Source organism: Rhinatrema bivittatum, chromosome 3 (genome assembly GCF_901001135.1).
Source record: "Rhinatrema bivittatum chromosome 3, aRhiBiv1.1, whole genome shotgun sequence".
Taxonomy (NCBI): Eukaryota; Metazoa; Chordata; class Amphibia; order Gymnophiona; family Rhinatrematidae; genus Rhinatrema; species Rhinatrema bivittatum.
The window spans coordinates 198,212,980-198,239,999 of record NC_042617.1 but is presented as its reverse complement, the minus strand read 5'-3'; the positions used below and the strand labels follow the sequence as shown (position 1 = coordinate 198,239,999).

At 43.9% G+C, this 27,020-nt stretch overlaps 1 protein-coding gene across 1 annotated transcript in view; it reads left to right on the top strand.

Annotated features, from left to right (window-relative positions):
- PLG (plasminogen) overlaps positions 1 to 27,020 on the top strand; it is a 257,526-nt gene that overhangs the window by 105,976 nt on the left and 124,530 nt on the right. The window contains exons 4-5 of the mRNA XM_029594095.1: positions 2,924 to 3,038; positions 14,660 to 14,799. Coding sequence (XP_029449955.1) covers positions 2,924 to 3,038; positions 14,660 to 14,799 — 255 coding nt within the window. The remainder of the gene's footprint in view (positions 1 to 2,923; positions 3,039 to 14,659; positions 14,800 to 27,020) is intronic.

The window sequence follows — 27,020 nt, the reverse complement described above, 5'->3', positions numbered from 1 at the left end:
GTTAGCAATGTGTTTCCAAGCTCTCTCTTGGAGGCACACCTAACAAGTCAGATTTTCAGAATTGCCAAAATGAATATTCTTGAGGTAGATTTGCATATCCTGGTTCTACAATGTGTACAAATCAATTTCGTGTATATTCATCATGGTTTCCGGAAAACCTGACTAATTAGGTATGCCTCCAGGAGAGGGTTGGAAAATACTGTGCTAGCATTCCTCCCAGAACATTGAGCAGCAGAGCACGCATTCATGTCTCTGGGATTGGGCTGGTTCCTTACCCCTCCAGCTGAGATGTCACTGAAGGGCATCAACACGTGGTAGACATTTCTAGCACAGAAAGTCTCATGTGTGCCCTTAAAGGAGATCTTGAAAAGTTCAGATTTTAGGTCCTATAAATACAAATATATCTGGTGTAATAAGAAGAATAAACACCAGGGGAACCAGATATCACAACAGCCTAAGGACACAGGACAGACAAACAGGCAGGAATAAAGTTGGGCAAGAAAAAAAAAATTAGACACAAAGAAAAGGTTGACCCTGGGAGAGTTTCAGGCAAGAAAGGGACTGAGCTTCACACAAACTGGCTATATCCTGGAACCTAGATAAAGCAGAACATTACAAAACACTGGAAATTGATGATGAGGACTCAGAGTGAACAAGCAGAGAACAGAGGAAACCAGAATGGTGACCTACATATAGGCTAGCTAAGATTAAAGCAGATGTAGGCAAACACCATTCTTCAAGTTCCTCAAGCCAGTGTTGCGCCGGAGGTGGACCCTTGGGCCGAGGTGGGGTTGACGCTACCCATAGGAAGGATCCTACAGGTCCCCACCATCAGCAGGCAGAGAGGGCTGATGGACAGAGGCCGGCTGGCACTTCACCAATACCAGCCCTCGTTCCCCACGGGTTGAGCCTTTGGGTGCCGGGGCCAGCTGGACTAAGGTGGCCTCAGTTGGTGGTCATGGATGGGTGGATCGAGGTCAGCCCAGAGGCAGAAACTAGTGTACGTATCAGTCTGTACTGGACGAGGCGGAGTCCCGGAGACCCGGGTACCAATAGGAACACAGTTTGACAGAGGGTGCCCGAGCAAAAGCAGGCTGAAGCCTGAATGAACCACGTCAGGACAAAAGCTGAAAAGGCGTCTTTAAGCAAGCTGGGTTCAGGACTGGCGGCAGTCTGGAAGCAGTGGCAAGCAAGGCTGAGGTCTGGACGAGGAGAAAGTCAAAGGATGGTCACACAAAGCAGAAGTCCAGGGCTGGAGAGAAGCAACGGCATAGTCAAGCAATGCAGAGGTCCGGGGCTGGAGAGAGGCAACGGAGTAGTTAGGCAATGCAGAGGTCAAACCAGGTCAGCAATCCGAAGGAGAGACGAAGGAACAGGAACACAGGAACAAGGATACAGGAACAAAGGCAATCAGGATCGGGAACCAGGAACTGAAGAGGCAACGAGTACTCGTCTAGCGAGGGGACCTGTTGCAAAGGCAATTTGAGAGAGCGGACTCTGGGCTTATATACACCGGAGCTCTGCTGATGTCATCATCCGGGGCCGTGGCTAGGTTCCCACCGCAGGCCCAATTTACAGACTAGCTGTGCGCATACGCATGCCTAGGGAGGGGCGCAGCGCTGGTCAGGATGGCGTCTCTCCACAGGCCACGCGGAGAGGCCCAATGCAGAGCATCAGGAGCTACAGCAGAGCCGGAGGCTCCAGGGGCGGCCTGAGGACGGAGCCTGTGGCCCACAGCCACCAGAGATGAGGGACCATATGCTGGATTACTTTGAAAGAGATGAGGGGGCCGAGCTGCAGCCCTGCTCCGGCTGGCGCGCATAACAGCCAGTTGAGTTGTCAAGATATCCATATTGAATATTCATGAGATGCATTTGTATGCACTACTTCTATTGCATCTCATGTATATTAATTGTGGATATCCTGAAAACCTGACTGGCTTGCCCCACTCAACTGGAGTTGTCTAGACTCTAGAGGAAGAGAAGTGTTGTTACAAGAGGAACAAGGATGGACAGGGACTAAACCAAGCTTTAGAAACCTGTGACTCACAAAACCTCAGACTCCTGGCATCCCTTTACAGAAGCTTCAAGTGTCCATGGTGACATTTAAGGGTGGTCAGAGTACCATCTCAACACAGATCTGTGTTGGACATGGTGCAGTTATGCTCTATAGCAGGGGTGGCCAACTCTGATCTTCAAGAGCCACAAACAAGTCAGGTTTGCAGGATATCCACAATGAATATGCATGACATAGATTTACCTACAATGGAGGCAGTGCATGCAAATATTCATAATGATATCCTGAAAATCTGACCTGTTTGTGGCTCTTGAGGACTTGGGTTGGCCACCCCTGCTCTATAGACTAATTTCTGCTTAGACACTCTCTTGTATTTGATGTTATTAACAGTTTCCACCATCTGCTTTCTTTAAATGGATGTCAAAAAGTAAGAACGCACCAGGTTATATATGTTTTTTTCTTGTGTCTGTTTAAATAAAAAGTTAAATAAAAATAGCCATGCAGGTATAGGCTTTTCTAGTTTTTCAGGTAGGTTTATTTCTAAAAGAAATTGTTATGCCATCTCCCTAGCGCTCAGTAGAATACCCAAGGCAGTTTCCTTCTGCTTACCTTATTGTTTAATCACTGCAAGCCTGCCGCAGTCTTGAGCAAACCTCTTACCTTGTTGGTATCACCTTCCTGCAGGTGTATGGGACATCGGTGCCTATCTGGAGATTTCATATGTTTCAGAACCCCCATCCCCTTCCTCTTCATTTACTAATCTCAGGGTTGAGTAATCCATAAACGTTTGCAGGTATATGGATGAGTTGGACTAAGATTTAACTGTAATACTATACTGGCATAGTAGTTTTCTATAACAGATGCCATGTCATGAAACTGTTTAATTAAAACCAATACCGTTGTTCAGTTTACTTTTTAGAGTGCAAGAGGGGCACTGGAACCGATTACCGAGGGACGGAGTCTAAAACAGCCAATGGAATAGTGTGCCAGAGCTGGTCAAGCACTCATCCACATATTCCCAAGTATGATCTTTTTATATTTGTATAGCATGCTGTTCTTTGCATGTCTTGTTACTAACATTTTTATATATATATATTTAACTTTATAAACCCTGCGCTCGGTGTTCAGAAATCCCAGGTCCAACAGTAAATATAAAAATGGATTTTACTACTAGTCCTAATCAGTATTTAGTCATGTGGTCACCAAGCTTTAAAAGATTCTTGTTCCTCTCACACACTTAATACCAGTGAAATACCAAAATTAATTTCTTTCTCTGCTCTTCATTAACCATCTCATTTGCTGGTGGGATATCCTGCCAGTGAGCCATTATTTAAATACTATTGTAAATATGAAGCCGATGATTTTATATCTTCAAAATTAGTGTACACTAATAACCCCCATGATTTTGACTATTTCAGATCCCCTAAATTCACTAAGGGGTAGATTTTAAAAGGCCCGCAATCACGTCCATGTGCACGCAGTTCCCGGCACACGCACATGGACGTGGTTAATTTATAACATGTGCACATTGGCGCATGCATGTTATAAAATGGGATTCCCGCTCGCTTGTGCGCACTGGATTTTAATGTCTGCACGCACATGTGAGGGCGGGTGGCCTCCTTCGCGCATGGGGGGTGGGGGGATTTTAAAAGAAACGCCCGGCGATGCGATCAGATGTTTGCCCAGTTCCCTCCTAGTCCACTCCAATAAAGGAGCGGACTGGGAGGAACCTCCTTAACCCTAACTCTATCTTTCTTCCCTCTCCTCTCTCCTCCCCGACCCCTAAACCTACCCTAGCTATCCCCAATTTTTTTGTTTTTATACTTACTGCTCCTCCAGAGCAGAAGTAAACTCCACGTGCTGGCGCACGCTTTCCCGGGACAGCATCAAATGGTGCTATCCCAATCTGCCACCCCCCCCCCCCAGCCCTGCCCCTTTTTCTTCAGGCCCGGCACTTCTGCGCATATCAGGAGTTACGTGCGTGGCTTGGTCTTTTCTATAATGTACTCAGCGTGCGCAGGGCCCAGCCAGGCGCGTGATCCCTGGTATGGCGCCGAGCCCCGCCGGGGGAAGGTAAGAAATTAAACACACTCCCCACCAGGCAGTCCCTGCGCCGACAGCACGGCTTCTTTAACAGCAAGGCAGATTTCTAAACAGCTGCCCAAATTCAAAAAAAGCGCCGAGAACGCCGCGATCGGAAGCCCCGCCCGCCCTCCAATAGGAGCCAGCCCAGAGGGGATTTAAAAAGTCTTCAGCCAGGCGCCGCGCGCCGTGCGTCGCGCGCCGAAGGAGCGCAACAAAGGGGCCTGCCCCTTTGTGAGCCCCTTCGTGCAGCCCGAGTGCAGCCAGAGAGACCTCCCTTCTCCAGGGATAAGACCTCTCACCCAAAACGTACCCTTTTTCAGGCCTACCCCACCTCATTACACCAGCTATTCAACATACAAAAATGCATTGCCTCCATATCCCTACTATCAAGAGAAAACCCAGGAACAACAATCTACCAGACCCTGTTCAGATACCCAGACAACAAAGACTCATCTCCATCATGACATCTCCCATAACACAATTTCTAGGCCTCTCATTATTCACTTTAACCTTATTTAATGCACAGTCACTATCCAAAAAAATGCACCTACTCAATGATTACCTCATTGACAACAACCCAGACATATGTGCAATAACAGAAACTTGGTTAAAACCCACGGACATAACATTAACAAATCAACTACCTACACAATACTTCAACCTCTTCTCAACACCTAGACCGGGAAAAAAAAAAGGAGGAGGAACTCTACTTGCTGCAAAAAAACAACTGGGCATAACCCTACAACAATCATACTCCACCTCAAAACTTGAATGCTCCATATTCAAATCTCAACATCTACAAATATTCCTCATCTACGCCACACCAGGAACTCTAGAGGCTAACCCCTCCCCTTTAATAGAAATGATAGCCAAACACTGTAATTCAGACAAGCCAACCATCATACTGGGAGACTTCAACATCCACGTAGACTCCATCCCTCAATCCTCCAACTGCGAAACCTTCCTTACCTCCCTTAGTCACCTTGGTTTCTCACAAATAATCAGCGGGCCCACACACAAAGCAGGTCATACATTAGACCTCATATTTATCAACGATAGCTTTTCCATCCATACCAATCCCACCTGCACACCAGTCCCCTGGTCAGATCACCAGATCATCGATACAACCCTCAAAATGAAAAACTCAACTCCTCCAAACATCTCCAAAACCACCATTCATTTCAGGAAACCATGCCCTCTGGACATACTCAACGAACAATGCTCCAAAGATCTCAAACAACTAGACCTCTCAGACGCCAACACAGCCACCACCTCATGGATCAAACTCACAAACAAAATAGCAGATCAACTCTGCCCAACCTCCTCAAAAGTAATCCAACCAGCAAGAGACAACAGAAAACCGTGGTTCACCCCAGATCTCAAAGCCCTAAAACAAAAACTACGTAACAAAGAACAAAGCTGGAGAAACAATCCCTCACCTACCTCTAGACTGGACTACAAAGCTACACTTAACACCTACAGAAACGCTATTCACAAAACAAAAAAGGACTTCTACGCAAAAAGAATTCATAATTTCATCTTTGACTCCAAAGCTTTATTCTCTTATGTCGCATCCCTCACCAAACCAACACCCCCATCCATTCCAGACCAACAAGCACTCAGCAAGGCCAACGAATTAGCCACCTACTTTAAGACAAAAATCTCCAACCTTACTCGCCCTCTTACAACCCATCACACTCTACCAACACCTCCAAGCACATATCAACTCACCCAGAATGCTAGACTAGAGTCATTCGAGCCCACATCCGCCATGGAGATCGAAAACTTACTTAAAAAAATTAAACCATCTGCACATCCCTCAGACCCACTTCCTACTAATTTGCTCACTGCCATCCGAAGCACAGTTGCAAAACCCATTGCGGATATCATTAATACCTCCTTAGCCCTAGGCACAGTTCCTAACCAGCTAAAACTAGCAATCCTCAAACCACTACTGAAAAAACCAACTGCTTCACCCACGGACCCATCTAACTTCAGACCCATTGCAAACCTGCCACTGATCTCCAAATTGATGGAAAAAGCTGTAAATAAACAACTTTCCGATTATCTCGAGGATCACAACATTCTTTCCCCTGCACAATACGGTTTTCGTAAATCACTAAGCACAGAGTCCCTCTTGCTTTCTCTCACGGACACAATACTTTTGAACCTTGAGAAAAAACAGTCATTCTTACTGGTTCTGTTAGACTTATCCTCAGCGTTCGACACGGTAAATCACTCACAACTCCTAGACCAACTATCAAACATAGGAATAAAAGGCACAGCCCTAAGTTGGTTCAAGTCATTCCTATCAAACAGGTTTTACAAGGTCAGAATTAACAACAAGGAATCTGACCCCATTCTATCAGACCAAGGCGTCCCACAAGGTTCATCCCTCTCTCCCACCCTCTTCAACATTTACCTCCTCCCCCTCTGCCATCTGCTTTCACAACTAAAGCTTACTCATTACCTCTATGCAGATGACATCCAGATCCTCATCCCCATCACAGAATCAATCCAAAAAACCTTCACCTTCTGGGAGAACTGTCTTCAACCAATTAAACAACTACTTTCCAACCTGAACCTGATTCTAAACTCCAGCAAAACAGAGATGCTTCTTATTTCACATAACCCAAACACCCTCACTACTAGCATGGCACAATCTACACCTAGCCTTTCACAATCCACATCTTCAAACAAGAATCTCTCTGCAGACGTCAGGAATCTAGGAGCATGGTTTGACAACCAACTTAACCTAAAAAAATTCATAAACACAACCACCAAGGACTGCTTCTTTAAACTTCAAGTCCTAAAAAAAGCTAAAACCACTCCTTCACTTCAATGACTTTCGCCTCGTCCTACAATCCATTATTTTTTCTAAACTCGATTACTGCAACTCAATCCTACTTGGCCTCCCCTCCAACAGCATCAGACCCCTACAGATGGTACAAAATGCCGCTGCCAGAATCCTAACTAACACGAATAGAAGAGACCATATCACCCCCATCTTGAGCAGTCTCCACTGGCTTCCCATCAAACAGAGAATCCTATATAAAACCTTAACCATTATTCATAAAGCAATCCATGATGTCGCACCTATATCACTACTAACTCCTCTTCGTCCACATTTATCCTCCAGACCCATCAGAAATGCCTACAAAGGCACCTTAGTCGCAGCCCCAGTTAAATCAACACTAAGAAAAAGAGCACTCTCATCTGCGGGACCACATCAATGGAATGCTCTCCCACCAGACCTACGCCTCGAACCCAGTCTACCAGAGTTCAAAAAAAGATTAAAAACCTGGCTCTTCAGTCAGGCTTTCCAATCACCAGAGTGTAACTAAGCACTTCCTCCTGACTTTCAGATCCTTTCATTGCAGCGTATCACTAACATCACAGACTCTTAATTTTACACCTTCTTAATCGCAATTTGATCTTAACATAGACAAATCATATAATATATAATTGTATTCTTGTATAATGTTTGGTAGCCCGGTTGTCGCTACTATAGTTCTTTGTAAAAAAAGTTGAACACACGTTCTGTTTAATGTTTAATGTTAATTTATTATGGTCACTTCTCAATGTTCCTTGTAATAAGCCCAGGCTGGACTGTCCCAACCAGGGCAACTTATTGTTTAATGTAAACCGGATTGATTTGTATTGTATACAGGAATTCCGGTATATAAAAATTAAAAATAAATAAAATAAATATTTGCGCAAGCGGGCCTTTTAAAATCGACTTATTTACACAGTGACTTTTATCAGTGGGACCTCCTTACTAAGTTAAATATATGGGACATTTTAAGATTCTCTTCCATGAAACTGTAACCCTCCCAAACTAGAGAGTTCAAGCTTTTAGGAACATTTAATTGTTCTCCACTTAATCTGATATGTATTATAAATCACTTAGGGGAAAAATCCTTGAGATATTCTAAATCAAAAGGCATAAATCTAGGTGCTTGACAATTGAAATATATGCTAGTAGAATGACATTTTTTAAATATTATTTTTTAAAATGATTTGGAAGTGGAGACAATTTTATTAGGATGATACAGATGTTACATTCAGCTCCACAAGCGAGGGTACTGGTTACTAATATTCTTTCAGTTTCCTTTACCTTGGGTAAGGTTACTTGGCAGGGATGACCACTATCACCGCTCCTTTTGAATTTTTATTCATTAGAATTTTTAGCTCTGAGTATTAGGTAGGCCAAAGGGATTCAACAATATTGCTTTGGGAAACTGGAGTGTAACAGTCCCTATTTTTTGTATTGTATTATAGGATGTGATATTTTTTTATGCATGTTTTGAATGGAATCTGCTTTAAATGATGGAACAAGCAGAATAGAAATCAAATAAATCAAATAAATGTGGACAATGTGCTGATTTATCTGACACAGTGGTTCCCAACCTGTGGTTCGCAGACCCCTAGGGGTCCACCAGACCATAGCAGGGGGTCTGCCAGCTGTGGGAGAAGACAAGCCAGCACAAAGAAGAGGCCCAACAGGCCTCTGGTGGACTCTATTCTGTGGCGGCTGTGAAAGAGAAGGCCTGAGAGACTGCCGGCACATTCCATCTCGCCGGTGGCTAAAGAGTGAAAAAAAGCATGGGCTGCTGGCACACTCCCAATTCGCCAGCAGCTGAAGTGTGAAGGAAGCTGCAGGCCACTGGCATACCCCCATCTCACTGTGGCGACAGGTATGACGGAGACCACAGGATTTCTGGTGCATCCCATCTCACTAGTGACCGAATACTGAAGAAAGCTGTAGGGCTGTCAGCAGCCTTAATAAGGAGGAAGCTGCGGGACCCTCTCTCACCCTGCAGACTCCAGGAAAAAGATAAGGAGAGGACTCTGTAAGAGAGAGGGTGTATGAGCATGTGTGTATGAGAGAGCCTATGAGAATGAAAGAAAGGGAACTTGTGTTTGTGTATATATGAGAGCTTATGTGTATGAAAGAAACAGAGCTTGTGTGTGTGAATGAGAGAGACAGAGCATGTGTTTTTGAGAAAGAGGGAATGTTTGTGTGTGAACATGTGTGAGAGAGAGAGGGAGTGTTTTTGTGTATGAGAGCATGTATATGAGAGAGATGGAGTGTATGTGTGGGTGTGAGAGAGAAGAAGCATGTGAATGAGAGTGTGTGTGTTTGTGTGTGAGAGAAAGATCATGTGCATATGAGAGACTAAGAATATGTGTATGAGAGAGAGGAAGCATGTGTGTGTGAGAGAGAGATGGAGTGTATGTGTGAGTATAAGAGAGATGGAGTGTGTGTGTGTGTGTGAGAGAGAGAGAGAGAGAAAGCATGAGTGTGTGTATGAGAGAGAGGAGAAAGTTTGTGAAACCTCCTCCACATCCCTACTAATCCACGGCAATCTCAGGGTGACTACAAATAAAAAGTTCTGAGGTATGCAGAATGGAGATTTTTAAATCCTTATTAGTTTTAATTATTAGCTGTTATTTGATGTGTCTAATATTTTGAAATATTTTGTTTGGTAAATTTAAAAATAATTTATATGAGTTTTAAATACTGAATGTTCTATATGGCAGTTGTTTTGACGTATTCTTTTTATTAGCATGGTTTTACTATTATTGATATTTTATATTTCTGGATTGTATTATTTGATGTTTTATAAGGAACAGCGATGTCTGTTTTTCCATTGTTGCAATGCATACAGAGTCGAGCTTCTTGAAGTTTTCAGTTCAGTTTTTGTCTGCATATTCATATTTATTCTTTTGAGGGCAGATTTTAAATGCCTGGTGCGCGTAAATTCCGGCCTTTATGCGTGTGGCCGGGCCTTACGCACTCCGGGCGAAACTTCCAAGAGGCCTGGCCACACACATAAAGGCTGGAAGGGGCAGGCCGGAGGGCTTGTTTTGGGCAGGGCGGGCCTGAACAGAGCCCGCCCTGTAGTCTCGCACGCGCAACTTACTTTAGCTCGGCGGTGCACGCATGTTATAAAATTGCGCGCATATGGAGGCGTGTGCGTATTTTTAAAAAAATCTACTCTTTGGTCTCTGTATTCTGTATTTAGTGAGTGTTTGTCTGTGTTCTGCATATGTGACTTAGATGAGGTATTCTGTTAGCATTTAGGGTTCTATAGTAGCCTGATTTATTCTGTTTTCCTAATAGGAGTACTGGTGTTTTAGAGCTTGGTGTAATATTTGCAGAGTTGTATTTTCATAGGTAAGATGGTTACTGTTTGAATCTGATTGTTAGGCTATGGTAGGATTCCTATAAATTCTGAGTACATTATTTGCAGGATTTTGTATTATACATTGTTCCTGGTAGTGGAGTGAGTTTGTGTTGCTGTTATTGAGGTGGCAACGGAATTTGAATATTTTTTTATGGTGAATGGTAAGAGAAAATATCCTTGTTCTGCTCTGCCCCCTTTGTTGGAGGAGTTTCTGTGAACACGGTATTATAGAACATGAGGTGCTGGTTTTATATTGGGATTTGTTCCAACCTATACAGAAGAACTTTTGATTGATACTCGAATAATTTTAGTAGCAGTTTTACTTAATTGTTGAAACTGGCCAGGGTTTTTTTTGTTACTTAGAAGTTTCTTCTGTTTAGAGATGCCACTGAGATGCATGCCCAGCACCTTGCAATAATGGTGCAAAATGTTTGTAGCAATGCTTTTTGCTTTATGAGCGGGGCTGTCCTGTTTCTGCATATATGAAATTTGGTACTAGTCAGGTGTAGACTGTCATTGGACCCCTGCTAAGATCACACTAACATGGTGATTTTCTTTAAAAATAATAATAATAATTTTCAAAAAATACTATGCTGGGAAGTGGGGGCTGGGAGGGAAATATGTGCACCAAACCACATCTCCCTTTCACAGGATCATTCATCAAATCACGTTAGGGTGTTATTGTGGGAGTTATTTATTGAGAAACACTTGCAAAGATAAAGAAAGTTGGAAACTATGCTACTAAGCTGTTTGCGCCAAGAACTGGAGTGTAAAATGCCATTATTTGCTTTGTTTGGATACCCAACTCAAGCATCCAGAGTGTTTGTTGACATTCACATTCTTTCTATTGAAAGTGGTCAGAGATCTCCCCAGAATAGATGCCTTGAGAGTCACACCCAACAGCTTGGGCCCAGGAGGAGTATTCCTTCCTCTGTCGGTAAGAACCTGACACCCCGAGACCTTGGGGCTGTGAAAGAGCAAAAGAGGAGTTTGTCCTGGACTCCTTGTGACCTTTGCCTTCCAGGCCCATCTGCTGCAACAGGGGCTACACTGTTTACTTGTTTTGTCTGTTAACGAAGTTTGAAGTTGAAGATGCAGCCTCCTCTTTGTGTGAGTAAAGACCGAGTTAAGCTATTTGTTTAAGTTACGCATAGGACAAGCAGACAGACCCCTGGGCACTTCATTTACAACCTTTCTCAATTTGGAAAACTGACCATTTAATCCTACCTTCTGATTCCTGTCTCTCTTGAGGGACTTTATCAAATGCTTTCTGAAAATCTAAATACCCTACATTAACTGGCTCACCTTTATTCACATGCGCATTTTACACCTTCAAGAAAATCTAGTAAATTGGTAAGGCAAGACTTTTCTTTGCATATACCATGTTAAAACCCCCACCCACCCCATTAAACCATGACTATCTAAGTGGACAGTAATTATGTTTTTAATAATAGTCTCTACCATTTTCCCTGGCACCAACACCATGCTCACTGGTCTATAGTTTCCTGGATCACCCCAGAGCCCTTTATAAAAAATTGGAGTCACGTTGGCCACCCTCCAGTCTTCAGGTACCATGGTTGGTTTAAATGATAGGTTGCAAAGGTTTCATGTTTGAGTTCCTTAAGAACTTTGGGGTGAATACCATACAGTCCTGGTGATTTGTTATTCTTTAATCTGTCAATCTGATTTGTTACATCCTTTATTTATTTAGTAGATTTTGTATACCGTCATTTAGAGCAGTTTTTCTGTAAGATGCCTAATAAAAATAAAATAAAAATAATAAAAATGTATCAAGTGCCAAACATCTCAGTTAAAATACAATTTTACCAAATAATCACAATAAATAAAACATTAAAATGTTAACTATTAAAATTTCTAAAATCCTTTGTCTATAACATAATATCTAGCAATCTTAAAAGAATAACTTTACACAAAATAAAAAGATAAAATAAAGATAAAAATAAAAATAAATAACATAAAGATTCTAATTGTCATTACTCTCTGACGCAAATGCCTGTGTAAACAGCCACATTTTGAGATCTATTTTAAAATGTTTATGATCTGTGATGACTCTTAATTCTTGTGGCATCGAAATCCACAATGTCGGGCCTGCTAATGATACGCTCTATCTCTCACTTGTGTAAGCCTCGCAGATTTTAACAATGGAATTAGTAGGAGAGCTTTATTTGCGGATCGCAAATTTCTTTGTTGGGCATGTATTTGTATGGTTGTGTTAAGCCACTCAATATTATCATCATATAGTATTTTGTGGATAGTGCATAAAATTTTGTTCTGGATTCTATGTTCAATTGGGAATCAGTGTAAATCTGCCAGCATTGGGGTGATATGGTCTGACCTTTTGGTACCTGTTAAAATTCTGGCTGCTGTATTCTGAATTATCTGTAGTGGTCTGATAGCTGATTTTGGTAGTCCGAGCAGCAGAGCGTTGTAGTAATCTGTACTTGTAAATATTAGTGCTTGTAGTATTGCTCTGAAATTTGAGAATGACAGTAATGGTTTCAGATTTTTTAGAGGCATCAGTTTTGCATAGCCCTCTCTTACTTTTAATATGTGTTGTATAAAATTAAGTTCCCTATCCACTATCACTCCCAGATTCCGTACAGACTCTGTTAATTCAATTTTTAAGTTGTTTTTTTAGTGTAATTGGTGTTTGTATTATTTTTGTTTGCTTCCTCTCGAGATGTATAAATTCAGTTTTCTTGATGTTGATTATTAATTTCATCTGTGTTAAGAGTTGCTTAATTATATCTAGATATAGATGTGCTACTTCCAGTGTTTTTTCTATAGAATCCTCGATTGGCAGCACTAGTTGAATGTCGTCCGCATATATAAAGTATAAAATTCCGAGACCTTATAAAAGATGACAGTGTGGTAAAATATAAATAATAAAAAGTGTGGCTGATAGTGCTGAACCCTGTGGCACTCCAGTTGTTAATTCAATTTTTTCTGATAATTTATTATCGATCTGTCCCTGATTAAAATCTATTGGATAAAAATGATTTAAACCATGAAAGCGTATTTTTAGTCCAATCTCAATCAATCTCTGTAATAGTATGTCGTGGTTTACCGTATTGAAAGCGGCTGATAGAGCTAGTAAAATAAGTACATATTGATGCCCGTTATCAAAGCTGCGAAGTATTGTATCTGTCAGTGAGAGGAGTAATGTTTCACCTTTGCCCACGTCACCTAATAGGCACATAAAATGAGTGCTGGGGGGGGGGGCCAGCAAGTGTGGAAAGTTACTTTTGTGAAACAAAGGGAGCAGGGTTTGACACTGGGGGAACAGGGCTGGGCCAGCACATTAAAACTTTTATTTTGACGTTTTACATTTTGGTCTTTTCTGGGTGTGTGTGTGTATGTTTCAATAGACCCCCAGGCATTTGTATACAATGCATGGGGGGAGGGTGGTCTGGGGCCATTTGGACCCTTTAGAAGATGGTGTTCTTCAGATGTGGGGTTGCCATCATGCAGTGTTGCCATGCTGTGGTATACTGAGGTATTCACATACCTGCGAGACTTAGTACTACGTTGGTAAATCCTGCAGTGGAAAAATACCACAGTATAGTAAATAACCCTCCTGAAATTGTAAGCCCTTTGGGGAAAAGGAAATAACTGCTGTACCTGAATGTAACTTGCTGAGCTACCAATGAAAAGGGGTGTGAACTAAATCTAAAATATTTACTAAGATGTGTTAAAAGCAGGATGATAACATGAGTTACCTATCAATTATAATGTCAGTTGTACATCGGGCATTAAAGTTATGGGCTATATGAAGCTAAAGGTTCTATTCAAGGGTTAATTAATCAGCAAGGACCATCAAATTTGACTTGAACCAGGCAAGATTCAAACGAGAATCATAGCATGCAAAAGGTCAGACAATAACTGGGGAAAGGGACGGACTGTGCTGAGATGCATGAGAACAAGAGATTGCTGAGACACTACTGAGTGCTCACAACAGAACCATTAGAAAGGTGAGAGGGGCTGTGGGGTTTCTAAGAAAAGATGAGGCACAATATTTGTATTTTCTTATTATCTGAAAACCTTTACTTTCATTTTACACGTAGACTTCTACTTTCTCCTGCAGGCTAATAAATTCTTTTATCTTGCTGACTCGATGGACAGGGAAGAAATCAACCAGAATCCAACCATGAATTAGAAAAAAATAGCAAGGTATTCTGTAGTATAGAATAACACATATATTCAAAGAATAGTACTGTAGTAGATATAAAAAATCTGGATTATTATATGAAAAGCCTTGACTGGTTGGAATTGCCTCTATAATGTAACTTTACCTTTTTTTCAACTACTCAATGAATCTTTTTTTCTTTGTTTGTTTTTTGATATAGCGTTACACCTACTAAATTTCCAGCTGCAGGGTTAGAGTCAAACTACTGCAGAAATCCTGATGGAGACCCAAAAGGTCCCTGGTGCTACACTGTAGACCCCCTGGTTAGATATGACTACTGTAACATACAAGAATGTGAAGGTAAGGCTTTGTGTAGTAATTTTTCATTTTTATGATAAGACATCTTTTTTTTGTACGTCATTATTTCTTTCAGATATCTAATTTATTTATTTATTTTATTTATTCGTTTTTCTTCATATACCGGCATTCAAACATGGGTATCACATCGGTTTACATGAGAACTTGAGTGATAATGTGACAGCGGTCATATTATCGTTACATTGTAACATTGTAACATCTAATCATGGGATGGGGCTGCGGGAGGTGGGCTGGGAGGAAATTTTCATTAGAGCATCTAACTGGCAGCACATGCATGTACTTAGCAGCCTGTGCAAATCCAGTTGATTTTCAAACTCAAGGTATAGGGGTACATTGTGTTTGAATACTGGCTTGTCATGCAGCTGAAAGTCCATGCATGTCAAATAACAGCATCAAGTAAAGTATGCATGTCAGAGACATTCCTAACACACATAAATATTTTTTTAATTGGAATGTTAGAACCATCTCTTTCTCTTTTTGAACTTATTTCTCTTGTGGTCAATAATTCATTATCTAACAGTTGTTTTCCCAATCAACTGAAAGTTGCAAGAGTAAAACCAATCTTAAAAAAAGAATCTTTGGATGCAAACAATGGCCATTTATAGGCAGATTTCTAATTTACAGATGATTTAAAAAATCACTGGGAAAGTAGGCTTCAACCAACTTAAAGATTTTGTTCAGAAAACAATTTCACACCCTAATCAATCCAGATTTCACACTAATCATAGTATGGAATCCGCTTTACTCTCTCTAACAAATGTCATTAGACCATTTAGAATTAGATGATGCTCCAAACACTATTTCTTGACATGAGCGCAGCATTCGATACCATTGATCATTCATTACTCATTAATCCTTTGATAGAAATTGATCTTACATATGGAGTTTTAAATTGTTTTATATCATATCTTACAGATCGGTCATTTCAAGTAGATTGGGCTAATCAGACATCTGATGTTAGGTCATTGCCCACTGGAGTTCCTCAAGGATCCATAATTTCTGCACTTTTATTTAACATTTTCATTTCACCATTGGTTACTCTTATCCAGGATCATGGATATTGACCTTCATTTTCTGCAAATGATATTCAGATCACCATCCCCTAGATTCATCAAAATGCTATAAATTTTGCATGGATAATACTCGCGATAAGGAAAAGGGGTGAGGCTAGGTTAATTTTTTAGTTACTGCACTGTGCACTATTTTAGTGCTTCACATAGGTATTTTATCACAACACATGTTTGCCCAGACAGTCATTTCCTTATTTTTGAGCATGAGAGAGACAGAGAGAGAGACAGAGACTTGGCTCTCATATAAGTCAACTATTTATATCACTATAGGAGGGTCATCTAGTAATGAGGTGAGATTTTGGTGGTGGTTGGGTTTTGGAGCCAGTTTTACATGCACAGGCAGATGTACGAACAGCACATTACACATCAGTGAAGATTTGACATGATTTGGCATGAGGAAAGGTACACAAAGATGAGATCTCTACAATGTTCTCTCGCTCTAGCTTGATGCAACCCTAGACTACCACCAAAACCTCACCTCGAGTTACTAGCTGGCCCTTCTATAGTGGTATAAATAGTTGGCTACTATGTGTTCCTGACAGATAGTGTCTGTCTGTCTGTCTCTCTCTCTCTCTTTCAACCCACCCATCTGAATAACATTTGCATATGCAGCATACACTGTGATAAATAATGCATGTGTTATAGCATTATCATGGATGTTAGAGCCCTAATGCAATTTGTTGAATGACCCTGCATGTTTGCTAAAACTCAATCAAATTTTGATCTTAATATTTTTAATTCTTGTCTGGATCATGTTGCTTCTTGGTTATTTGATCATCATCTGCAAGTTAATCCTGCAAAGTCCTAGGTACTTTTGTTCAATATTTGATCATCTCTTTCTTTACTGACTCCTGTTATGGCAGGATCTATTATTCCTTTGAAAAATACTGTAACAACCTTGGGAGTTATCCTTGATTCTCAACTTAGTATGGTCCATCAAGTTTCATCTGTTGTGCAGAAAGCCTTCATTTATCTCACTCGTCGTTTAAGACCTTTTTTGGCGTTTCATGATTTGAAAACTTTAGTTCATGCTTTTATAACAACAGGAATTGACTATTGCAATTTGTATTGTTAGGCTTACCAAATTTTCAATTAAAAAGATTACAATTGCTTCAGAATACATCAGCTAAATTAATTTATAGGCTTAAGAAATTTTATCACATTACTTCTATTTTGTTACAATTGCAATGGCTTCCAATTATCTATCGTATTAGATTTAAAATTTGATGTCTTACTTTTTGAGCTTTACACACTGGTTATCTATCATATTTTGCTAGACTTTTAATTCCTTATACTACCTTACATTCCCTATGTCCTTCTCAGAAGGGTCTATTATCTCTTCCTCCACTGTCTGTGATTTGTCTTGACTCAACTAGGGATTGGTCCTTTAGCTACCAGGTTCCTCTATTGTGGAATGCACTACCATTTGATATTCATTCAGAAGCAAACTATGTAAAGTTTAGAAGGGCAGTATATACTTTGTTTTTTATTTCAGGCATTTGATAGCATCTTGTAACAACTAGGTGGCCACAGTTATTTTTTAGGTTATATATATCATTGTGATTATTGAATTTTAATTCAAAATTATTATTTTTTTAATTGGTATTTTATTGGTGTTTCGTTAGAAAAATGTACATACACTAGGAATTCTACCACATTGAGGAAACAACCAGCAATTTAACATTAAGTATCCCCACCCACCCCCTTCTCCCTATGCACATCATATTCTCCTGCTATAACTGTTGCGCTCGGGGGTGGACCCTTGTCCTGGAGCAGTGGGGAACGGCTCCCTGGTAAGGACCAGGAAGCACCTGCCCCCAGGGAAGCGGAGCACTGGAGGAGACAGAGGCTAGGATGAGCTTCACCACTGGAAGCCCGCGGTCCCCCCAGGTGGAGCCCATAGGAACCCAGGCCGCTTGGACTTAGGTGGGCCTCGCAGGGTCTCCTGGAGAGGTAGTAGATGGGCGTGCCCATGGACAGCAAGGGTGTGCGGTTGGACTCGAGGCTGAAAGTCAGATGGAGTAAGGAAGACCAGAACAGCCTAGGTGATGACGAGGCAAGGGACAGAGCCAGAATAAGGAGACATGGTCAATGGCAGCCAAGGTCAGAATCAGAGGATCAGTTCGAGGAGTAGTTGACAAGGCAGGGGTCAGGTTCCGGAGGTCAGATGAGGTCACAAGGCAGGCAGAGGTCAGGATCCAGGCAGCAGACAGAATGGTCGAGGAACAGGCCGAGGTCAGTACCAGAGAGACAGTCTGAGGGTACTACCTGGGGAGACAAGACAGATGGACACTGGAACAGAAGGACCCTGGAACAGAAGGACACTGGAACAAGGCTGGAACAAGACTGGAAAAAGACTGTGAACGCGGAAGCAAACTAGTACACTTACAAAGCCGACCCAATTGCCAAGGCAAGGAAGTGCAGGCAGGAACGTCCTTATATTGAACATTCAATCATGGCGCGCTGCGGAGCTAGGACCTGTCCCTGGCCCTACAAGAGACTGGGTGGATCACACGCACGTAGGGGCGTAGCCAACGCCACTGGAGATGCCAAACTCCGGTGTGATGCCTGGCGTGCAGTAAAAGGCCCGGGACCACCGCTGCGGGACACCAAGGCCTGGAGGAGCTCGCGGCTACCGCTGGGGAGGCCGACCGGTGACCTGCAGAGGAGTTAGCAAGGTAAGCAGGCCCGGGTGTGGGCCGGGCTGGGATGGGGCGTGAAACAGTACCCCCCCTTCTAGGCCTCCCTTTACGCGGTTGAAGCTTATCAGGATAAGTCCTATGGAAGGTTCTGAGGAGCTCTTTATCGAGAATGTTGTGGGAGGGTTCCCATGAGTTCTCCTCGGCCCCATAACCCTCCCAGGCTAAGAGGTATTCCCATCTACCTTGATGCCGACGGACGTTGAGGACCTCTCTTACCTGGAGAGATGAGTCTGGTTCGGTAGAGATCCGTGGAGGTGAAGGGTCTCTACGAGAGGGCCAGGAGAGGACCAAGGCTTCAACAAAGAGACACGGAATGTGTTGTGAATACCCATGGCAATAGGTAGCTGGAGCTGATAAGATACTGCTCCCACTCTTTGAAGCACTGGAAATGGGCTGATGTACTTGGGAGCCAGGCGATGAGAAGGAAGTCTCAACCTTATGTGTCGGGTGCTTAACCACACCTTCTGACCAGGATGGAAGAGTGAAGCGGGACGTCTATGGGCATCAGAAGTACGCATGGAACATTCAGCGGCCTAGGTAAGGCTTTCTTTGACTTGATTCCACACCTGACGAATGGTGTGGGCCATGGATTGTGCAGCTGGAGAAGAAACAGAGGAACTGAAAGTGGCAGTCGAGGTTATCGTCCGAATACCACAGAGAATGGAGATACATCGGTGGCAGCAGCAACATGGGTATTATGTGACAGCTTAGCCCAGGGTAATAGATCAGACCAGTTGTCCTGCTGATCATTCACGTAGGAACGGAGGAACATTTTTAAGGTTCGGTTGGTCCTTTCAGCTTGATCATTGACCTGAGGTTGATAGGCTGACGTGAAACTCAAGGCGATGTTAAACTTTTTACATAGGGAGCGCCAGTACCTGTAGGCAAAATGTGGTCCTCTGTCAGATATAATTTCCTTTGGGAGTCCATGGAGACGTAAAATGTGTTTCAGGAACAACTTGGCTAATTCTGGGGCCAATAGGAGGCCCGGCAAGGGAGTGAAGTGAACTATTTTCAAAAAACGGTTGATGATGACCCAGATTACGGTATTGTTCTGGGATGGAGGAAGCTCTGTGATAAAGTCCATTGAGATGCTGGAGCATGGCTCGGTAGGTGCTGGAAGCTGTTGGAGTAGGTCCCAAGGCCGTCTGGTAGGCGGCTTCTGTTGGGTGCAGACGGGTCATGAATCTACATAGTTACGAGAGTCTTGCACCATGTTGGGCCACCAGTAATATCTCCACAACATCTCTAGGGTCCTGGCACGACCCAGGTGTCCTGCCAACTTGGAATCATGAGCCCATTTCAGAACTCGTTCACGTAATCTCCGTGGAATGACGGTTTTCCCAGCTGGAACTGTAGTGGTCACGGCAATTGATAAGCAGGCAGGATCTATGATGTATCTGGGAACTTCAGGAACATCCTCAGGTTCAAAGGATCTTGATAATGCATCAGGACAGAAGTTCTTGGAAGCTGGGCAATAACATAGAATGAAGTTGAACCATTGAAAGAAGAGCACCCATCGGGCTTGTCGAGGATTCATGAGTTGAGCTTCTTTAAGATGCTCAAGATTCTTATGGTTGGTGAAAATGGTAAATTTTGTATTATAGAAACATAGAAACATAGAAACATAGAAATGACGGCAGAAGACCAAATGGCATCCAGTCTGCCCAGCAAGCTTCCCTCATTTCTTCTCCCATACTTATCTGTTTCTCTTAGCTCTTGGTTCTAATTCCCTTCCACCCCCGCCATTAATGTAGAGAGCGGTGATGGAGCTGCATCCAAGTGAAATATCTAGCTTGATTAGTTAGAGGTAGTAGGGGTAGTAACCGCCGCAATAAGCAAGCTACACCCATGCTTATTTGTTTTTACCCAGATTATGTTATACAGTCCTTATTGGTTGTTTATCTTCTCCCCTGCCGTTGGAGCAGGGAGCTATGCTGGATATGCGTGAGGTATCAGTTTTTTTCTTCTCCCCTGCCGTTGAAGCAGAGAGCTATGCTGGATATGCATCGAAAGTGAAGTATCAGGCACATTTGGTTTGGGGTAGTAACCGCCGTAACAAGCCAGCTACTCCCCGCTTTGTGAGTGTGAATCCTTTTTTCTTCTCCCCTGCCGTTGAAGTTATGCTGGATATGCGTGAAGTATCAGTTTTTTCTTTTCCCCTGCCGTTGAAGCAGAGAGCTATGCTGGAAATTCGTGATGTATCAGTCTTTCTCCCATGCCGTTGAAGCAGAGAGCCATGCTGGATATGCGTCGAGAGTGAAGTATCAGGTACATTTGGTTTGGGGTAGTAACCGCCGTAACAAGCCAGCTACTCCCCGCTTTGTGAGTGCGAACCCTTTTTTCTTCTCCCCTGCTGTTTAAGCAGAGAGCTCTGCTGGATGTGTGAAGTAACAGTTTTTCTTTTCCCCTGCTGTTGAAGCAGAGAACTATGCTGGATATGCATTGAAAGTGAAGTATAAGAATGGAGTGATCAAGCTAGTTGAAAGGCATCAGGAATAGAGGAAGGTGGAGGTAGTAATTTGGATATTTGGTTTGGGGTAGTAACCGCCGTAACAAGCCAGCTACTCCCGTCTTTGTGAGTGCAAATCCTTTTTTCCACATTTCCTCTTGCTGTTGAAGCTTAGAGTGATGTTGGAGTCACAGTAACCATGTGTATGTTTATTGAATAAGGGTATTGTCTCCAGGCAGTAGCCATCATTCTGGCGAGTCACCCACTCTTCATTGGCGGCCTCTTGACTTTATGGATCCACAGTGTTTATCCCACGCCCCTTTGAAGTCCTTCACAGTTCTGGTCTTCACCACTTCCTCCAGAAGGGCATTCCAGGTATCCACCACCCTCTCCGTGAAGAAATACTTCCTGACATTGGTTCTGAATCTTCCTCCCTGGAGCTTCAAATCGTGACCCCTGGTTCTGCTGATTTTTTTCTTATGGTAAAGGTTTGTTGTTGCCTTTGGATCATTAAAACCTTTCAAGTATCTGAAAGTCTGTATCATATCACCTCTGCTCCTCCTTTCCTCCAGGGTGTACATATTTAGATTCTTCAATCTCTCCTCGTACGTCATGCGATGAAGATCCTCCACCTTCCTGGTCGCCCTTCTCTGTACTGCTTCCATCTTGTCTTTGTCTTTTTGTAGATACGGTCTCCAGAACTGAACACAGTACTCCAGGTGAGGCCTCACCAAGGACCTGTACAAGGGAATAATCACTTCCCTTTTCTTACTCGATATTCCTCTCTCTATGCAGCCCAGCATTCTTCTGGCTTTTGCTATCGCCTTGTCGCATTGTTTCGCAGACTTCATATCATTAGACACTATCACCCCAAGGTCCCTCTCCTGCTCCGTGCACGTCAGCCTTTCCCCCCCCATCGAATACAGTTCATTCGGATTTCCGCTCCCCATATGCATGACTTTGCACTTCTTGGCATTGAATCTCAGCTGCCATATCTTCGACCACTCTTCCAGTTTCCTTAGATCCCGTCTCATTCTCTCCACTCCTTCCGGCGTGTCCACTCTGTTGCAGATCTTAGTGTCATCCGCAAAAAGACAAACCTTACCTTCTATCCCGTCCGCAATGTCGCTCACAAGGATATTGAACAGGACCGGTCCCAACACCGATCCTTGCGGTACACCACTTAAAACCGCTCTCTCTTCAGAGAAGGTTCCGTTTACCATCACACATTGTCTTCTGTCCGTCAACCAATTTGCAATCCAGGTCACCACCTTGTCACTCACTCCCAAGCTTCTCGTTTTATTCACCAGTCTCCTGTACGGAACCGTATCAAAAGCTTTGCTGAAATCCAAGTATATTGCGCCCCTTCCAACCAGGGGCACCACTCTTGGAATACCAACTTGATGATGAGAAGTTCTCGGTCACCAACGGTGTAGCGCTGCTCTGTAGGAGAGAACTTGTGTGAGTAGAATGAGCAAGGTATCAATTTACCCTTGGGAAAAAACTGGCTTAAGACGGCTCCTGCTCCAATTGCAGAGGTGTTTACTTCAACGATGAATGGACATCTTGGGTCTGGATGCTGAAGACAAGGACTGGAACAGAAAGCTTCTTTGAGCGTCTGAAAGGCGGATTCTGCTTTGGGAGTCCACACACGAGTGTTAGTTCCTTTCTTGGACATGGCGGTGAGCGGAGCAGCCAAGGAAGAATAATTGTAAATGAAACTCCGGTAATAATTAGTAAAGCCTGGGAAACGTTGTAAGGCCTGTAGGCCTACTGGCTGGGGCAAGTCTCGGATCCCCTGGACTTTATCTGGATCCATAGAGAAACCTCGATCGGATATGATGTACCCTAAGAAGGGTAAGCGATTTCGCTCGAAGAGGCACTTTTCTAACTTGGCATAAAGATGGTTTTCTCTTAGATGTTGGAGGATAATCCAAACATGATCTCAACAGGATTCAAGGTCTTTGGAAAAGATCAGGATGTTGTCAAGATATACGACTACAAATGAGTACAAGAGGTCTCGGAGTATTTCGTTCATAAGGCGTTGAAAGACTGCTGGGGCATTGCATAGCCCAAAGAGCATCATGGTATATTCATAGTGACCATCCCTCATGTTGAATGTGGTTTTCAAGATATCTTCAGGTCGGATGTGTACCAGATTGTATGCACCCCTCAGATCCAACTTGGTGAAGATCCGTGCCCCTTGAAGGTGGTCAAACAGCTCGCTGATAAGGGGCAGTGGGTATCGGTCTTTGCGGGTTATGGCGTTGAGCCCTCTGTAGTCAATACAAGGGCGTAAACCGCCGTCCTTTTTCTTGACAAAGAAAAAGCTCACTCCAGCAGGAGAATCAGAGGGACGAATGAACCCTTTTTCTAGGTTCTCTTTGATATACTCAGACATGGCTAAGGTTTCTGGATGAGACAATGGATAAGTTCTGCCCTTGGGAGGCATAGTGCCCGGCAGAAGCTCTATGGGGCAATTGAATTTGCGTAACAGAGGCAAGGCATCTGCTTTCTGCTTCAAGAAGACGTATTCGAAGTCAGCATACTGAGTAGGCAAACCAGATAGAGTGGTAGACTTCAGAACAGAGACTACTGGAGTTATTTGACGTAGACATGTCTTCTGGCATTTGGAGCCCCACTGCACCAACTGCAGGGAATGCCAATCGAATTGGGATTCATGGGCCTGGAGCCAGAGCAGCCCCAGGATAACTAGATGTGTAGAACGTTTCAACACACAGAAGGACATCTCCTCCTCGTGGAGAGTGCCCACGGTAAGACGGACAGCTACTGTTCGATGGGTGATGAGTCCTGGAAGATGTTCTCCTTGAATGGAGGCGATGTGGAGACTCAAATCTAATGGCTGAAGAGGAATGTTCAGAAGCTTGACAATGTCATCCATGATGAAGCTTCCATTTGCTCTTGTGTCGACAAAAGCAGTGGTGGCGAAGGAGTGGGCCTTGATGCCCAGAGAGAGACGGGAAGCAGGAGTTGGGAGCCGGTGACAGTAGCACCTAAGCTCGGGACCCCCGCCGGGCTCAGGCATTGCAGTTTTACGAATGAGCCAGACAGGACTGCCAAAAATGTTTGGAAGTGCCACAGTAAAGGCAAAGACCCTCCGATGGAGATGTTCGGTCGGAGACAGTCACCCACAGTTCACCTCCATAGGTTCCACCAAGGAAGAGGGCGGTGGTGCTGGAGTCTTGGCTGGAGGACTCTGGACACACATGGGATGTGGTGTAGGAGAGCGGGAAGCCTTTACTTCTAGGCGCCTTTGCTGGAGTTGATGGTCGATCTTCCCAGTGAGGGAAATCAGGTCCTCTAAAGACGTGGGAGTCTCAAGGACGGAGAGTTCATCCTTGAGAGCGCTGGAGAATCCATCTAGGAAGATGGCTTGCAGACAATCTTCTTGCAACCCGAGCTCAGTGGCCAGGGTCCTGAACTCCACCGTATACTCAGAGAGGGTCTGTGACCCTTGACGGAGGTGGAGTAGATTATGGCTGGCTACAGCTTGGCGGCCTGGGTCTACAAAGGTCTGCTTGAAGAGAGCAACAAACGTGGATAACTTGGAAAGTACGGGATCAGAGCCTTCCCATAAGGGAGAGGCCCATGCAAGAGCCTTGCCTTCCAGGCGGGAAAGGATGACGGTCACTTTAGTGGTTTCCTTCAGGAACAAGGAGGGTTGCAGTGCAAATTGCATGAAGCACTGATTGAGGAAGCCACGACAGGAGCGTGGGTCTCCATTGAATCGAGGAAGGGCAGGAAATGCCAATGATGCTTTGGGTAGCATAGAAGCCGATAGGCCCACGGGATTGGCCAGAGCTGTATCTTGCACTTGTGAACAAATCTCTTCCACCGAAGAGGCTAGCGATTCCAAAGCCCTGCAATGTTCTTGGACTGTGGTGGCCAAACTCGGTAGGGCCCTGTAGGTGGGATACTCCGCCGAGTTCATGGCCTTGGCAACCTGTTGCAATCGGGGGTGGACCCTTGTCCTGGAGCAGTGGGGAACGGCTCCCTGATAGGGACCAGGAAGCACCTGCCCCCAGGGGGAGACAGAGGCTAGGATGAACTTCACCACTGGAAACCCGCGGTCCCCCCCGGGTGGAGCCCGTAAGGACCTGGGCCGCTTGGACTTAAGTGGCCTCATAGGGTCTCCTGGAGAGGTAGTAGATGGGCGTGCCTAAGGACAGCAAGGAAGCGTGGTCGGACTCGAGGCTGAAGGTCAGATGGAGCAAGGAAGACCAGAACAGTGTAAGCGATGACAAGGCAAGGGACAGAGCCAGAATCAGGAGACGTGGTCAAAGGTCAGAATCCGAGGATCAGTCCGAGGAGTAGTTGATGAGGCAGGGGTCAGGTTCCGGAGGTCAGACAAGGTCACAAGGCAGGCAGAGGTCAGGGATCCAGGCAGCATTCATGGTCAAGGAACAGGCCAAGGTCAGTACCAGAGAGACAGTCCAAGAGTACTAACTGGGGAGACGAGACAGACGGACACTGGAACAAGACTGGAACGAGACTGGAACAAGCCTAGAACAAGACTGGAATAAGACTGTGAACGCGGAGGCAAACTAGTACACTTACAGTGCCGACCCGATTGCCAAGGCAAGGACGTGCAGGCAGGAACTTCCTTATATTGAACATTCGATGAGTGCGAGCCGCGGAGCTAGGACCCGCCCCTGGCCCTACAAGAGACCAGGCGGAGCGTGCACGTAGGGGCATGGCCAACACCACTGGAGGCGCCGAACTCTGGCGTGAGGCCTGGTGCGCTGTGAAGGCCCGGCGACCGCTGCCGCGGGATGCCAAGGCCTGGAGGAGCTCGTAGCTGCTGCTGGGGAGGCCGACCCTTGACCTGCAGAGGAGTTAGCGAGGTGAGCAGGCCCGTGCGCAAGCTGGGAGTGGATGGGGCGCATAACAATAACATTTACAAACTGTAGAGACAGAAAATTTGGCATAAAATCCGACTCATCCCAGGTAAGAATAAAAAGACCAGCAACAAAAACCATCGAAAAGCACAATAGCCAAATAGAGAAAATAAACTTAGCGAGCAAGGGATCACAGATTACAGAGTTAGCATGCTGGTTAATCATGAGACTTTTACCAATTTAAATAAGGGTCCAAATAGAGTTAAATCTTTGAAGCCTATGGTGTTTTTCTGCAGTTAGTTTACTCATGGTGCATACATTATCAATTCTGGAGAGTACTTTCACTAGAGATGGGGCAGACTTCTGTTTCCACGCTTTGGCAATCTCCACTCTGGTTGCAATGCACACTTGTATAATAAGGGGTTGTGAGTTTAGTATCTTACAATGTGCAGGATTATTCAAAAGTGCCATGTCCATTTGTAAGTGTACAGTGTCTGAAAGGATCTCAGAGAGAGTTGTCACAATATGCTGCCATAAGGGGGATATACAACCTCCCTCCCACCACATATGGATAAAGGAGTCCGAAATAGCACAGCCTGTCCAGCATAACCCATTGGAAGTTGGATACATCTTCAATAATCTATTAGGGGAGAGGTACCATCTATATAGCAATTTGTAGCAATTCTCGACTAGAGAAGAAGCAATAGATGCCTTCCCTACACGCTCATAAATATACAGCCACTCTTCCCTTGAGACTTCCACAGTAAGGTCCCTTTCCCAAGCACGAATGTGTGCTGGTTACTCTCAATTTTATTATTCAATAATTTATAAATTTTGGAGATGAGGACTTTGAAGTTAGCGAGTGAGGAGCAAAATCCTTCAAAGTGTGACTTGCCTAAATCCAGGTGTTTACGGATTTTATTGCTCCAACAAAAGTGGTGTAGCTGCTGGTAAGCAAGAAATTCAGATACAGATAATTGCTTAATAGAATGAAGAGATTCTAATGAAACCATGTGGTCCCCTTCCCAAATTTGTTCAAAATGAGTAATACCACAATCCTTCCATGCTGTAAAGGATTGAAGGAGATGAAATGGGAGGAAACCAACATCGTGAAATAGGT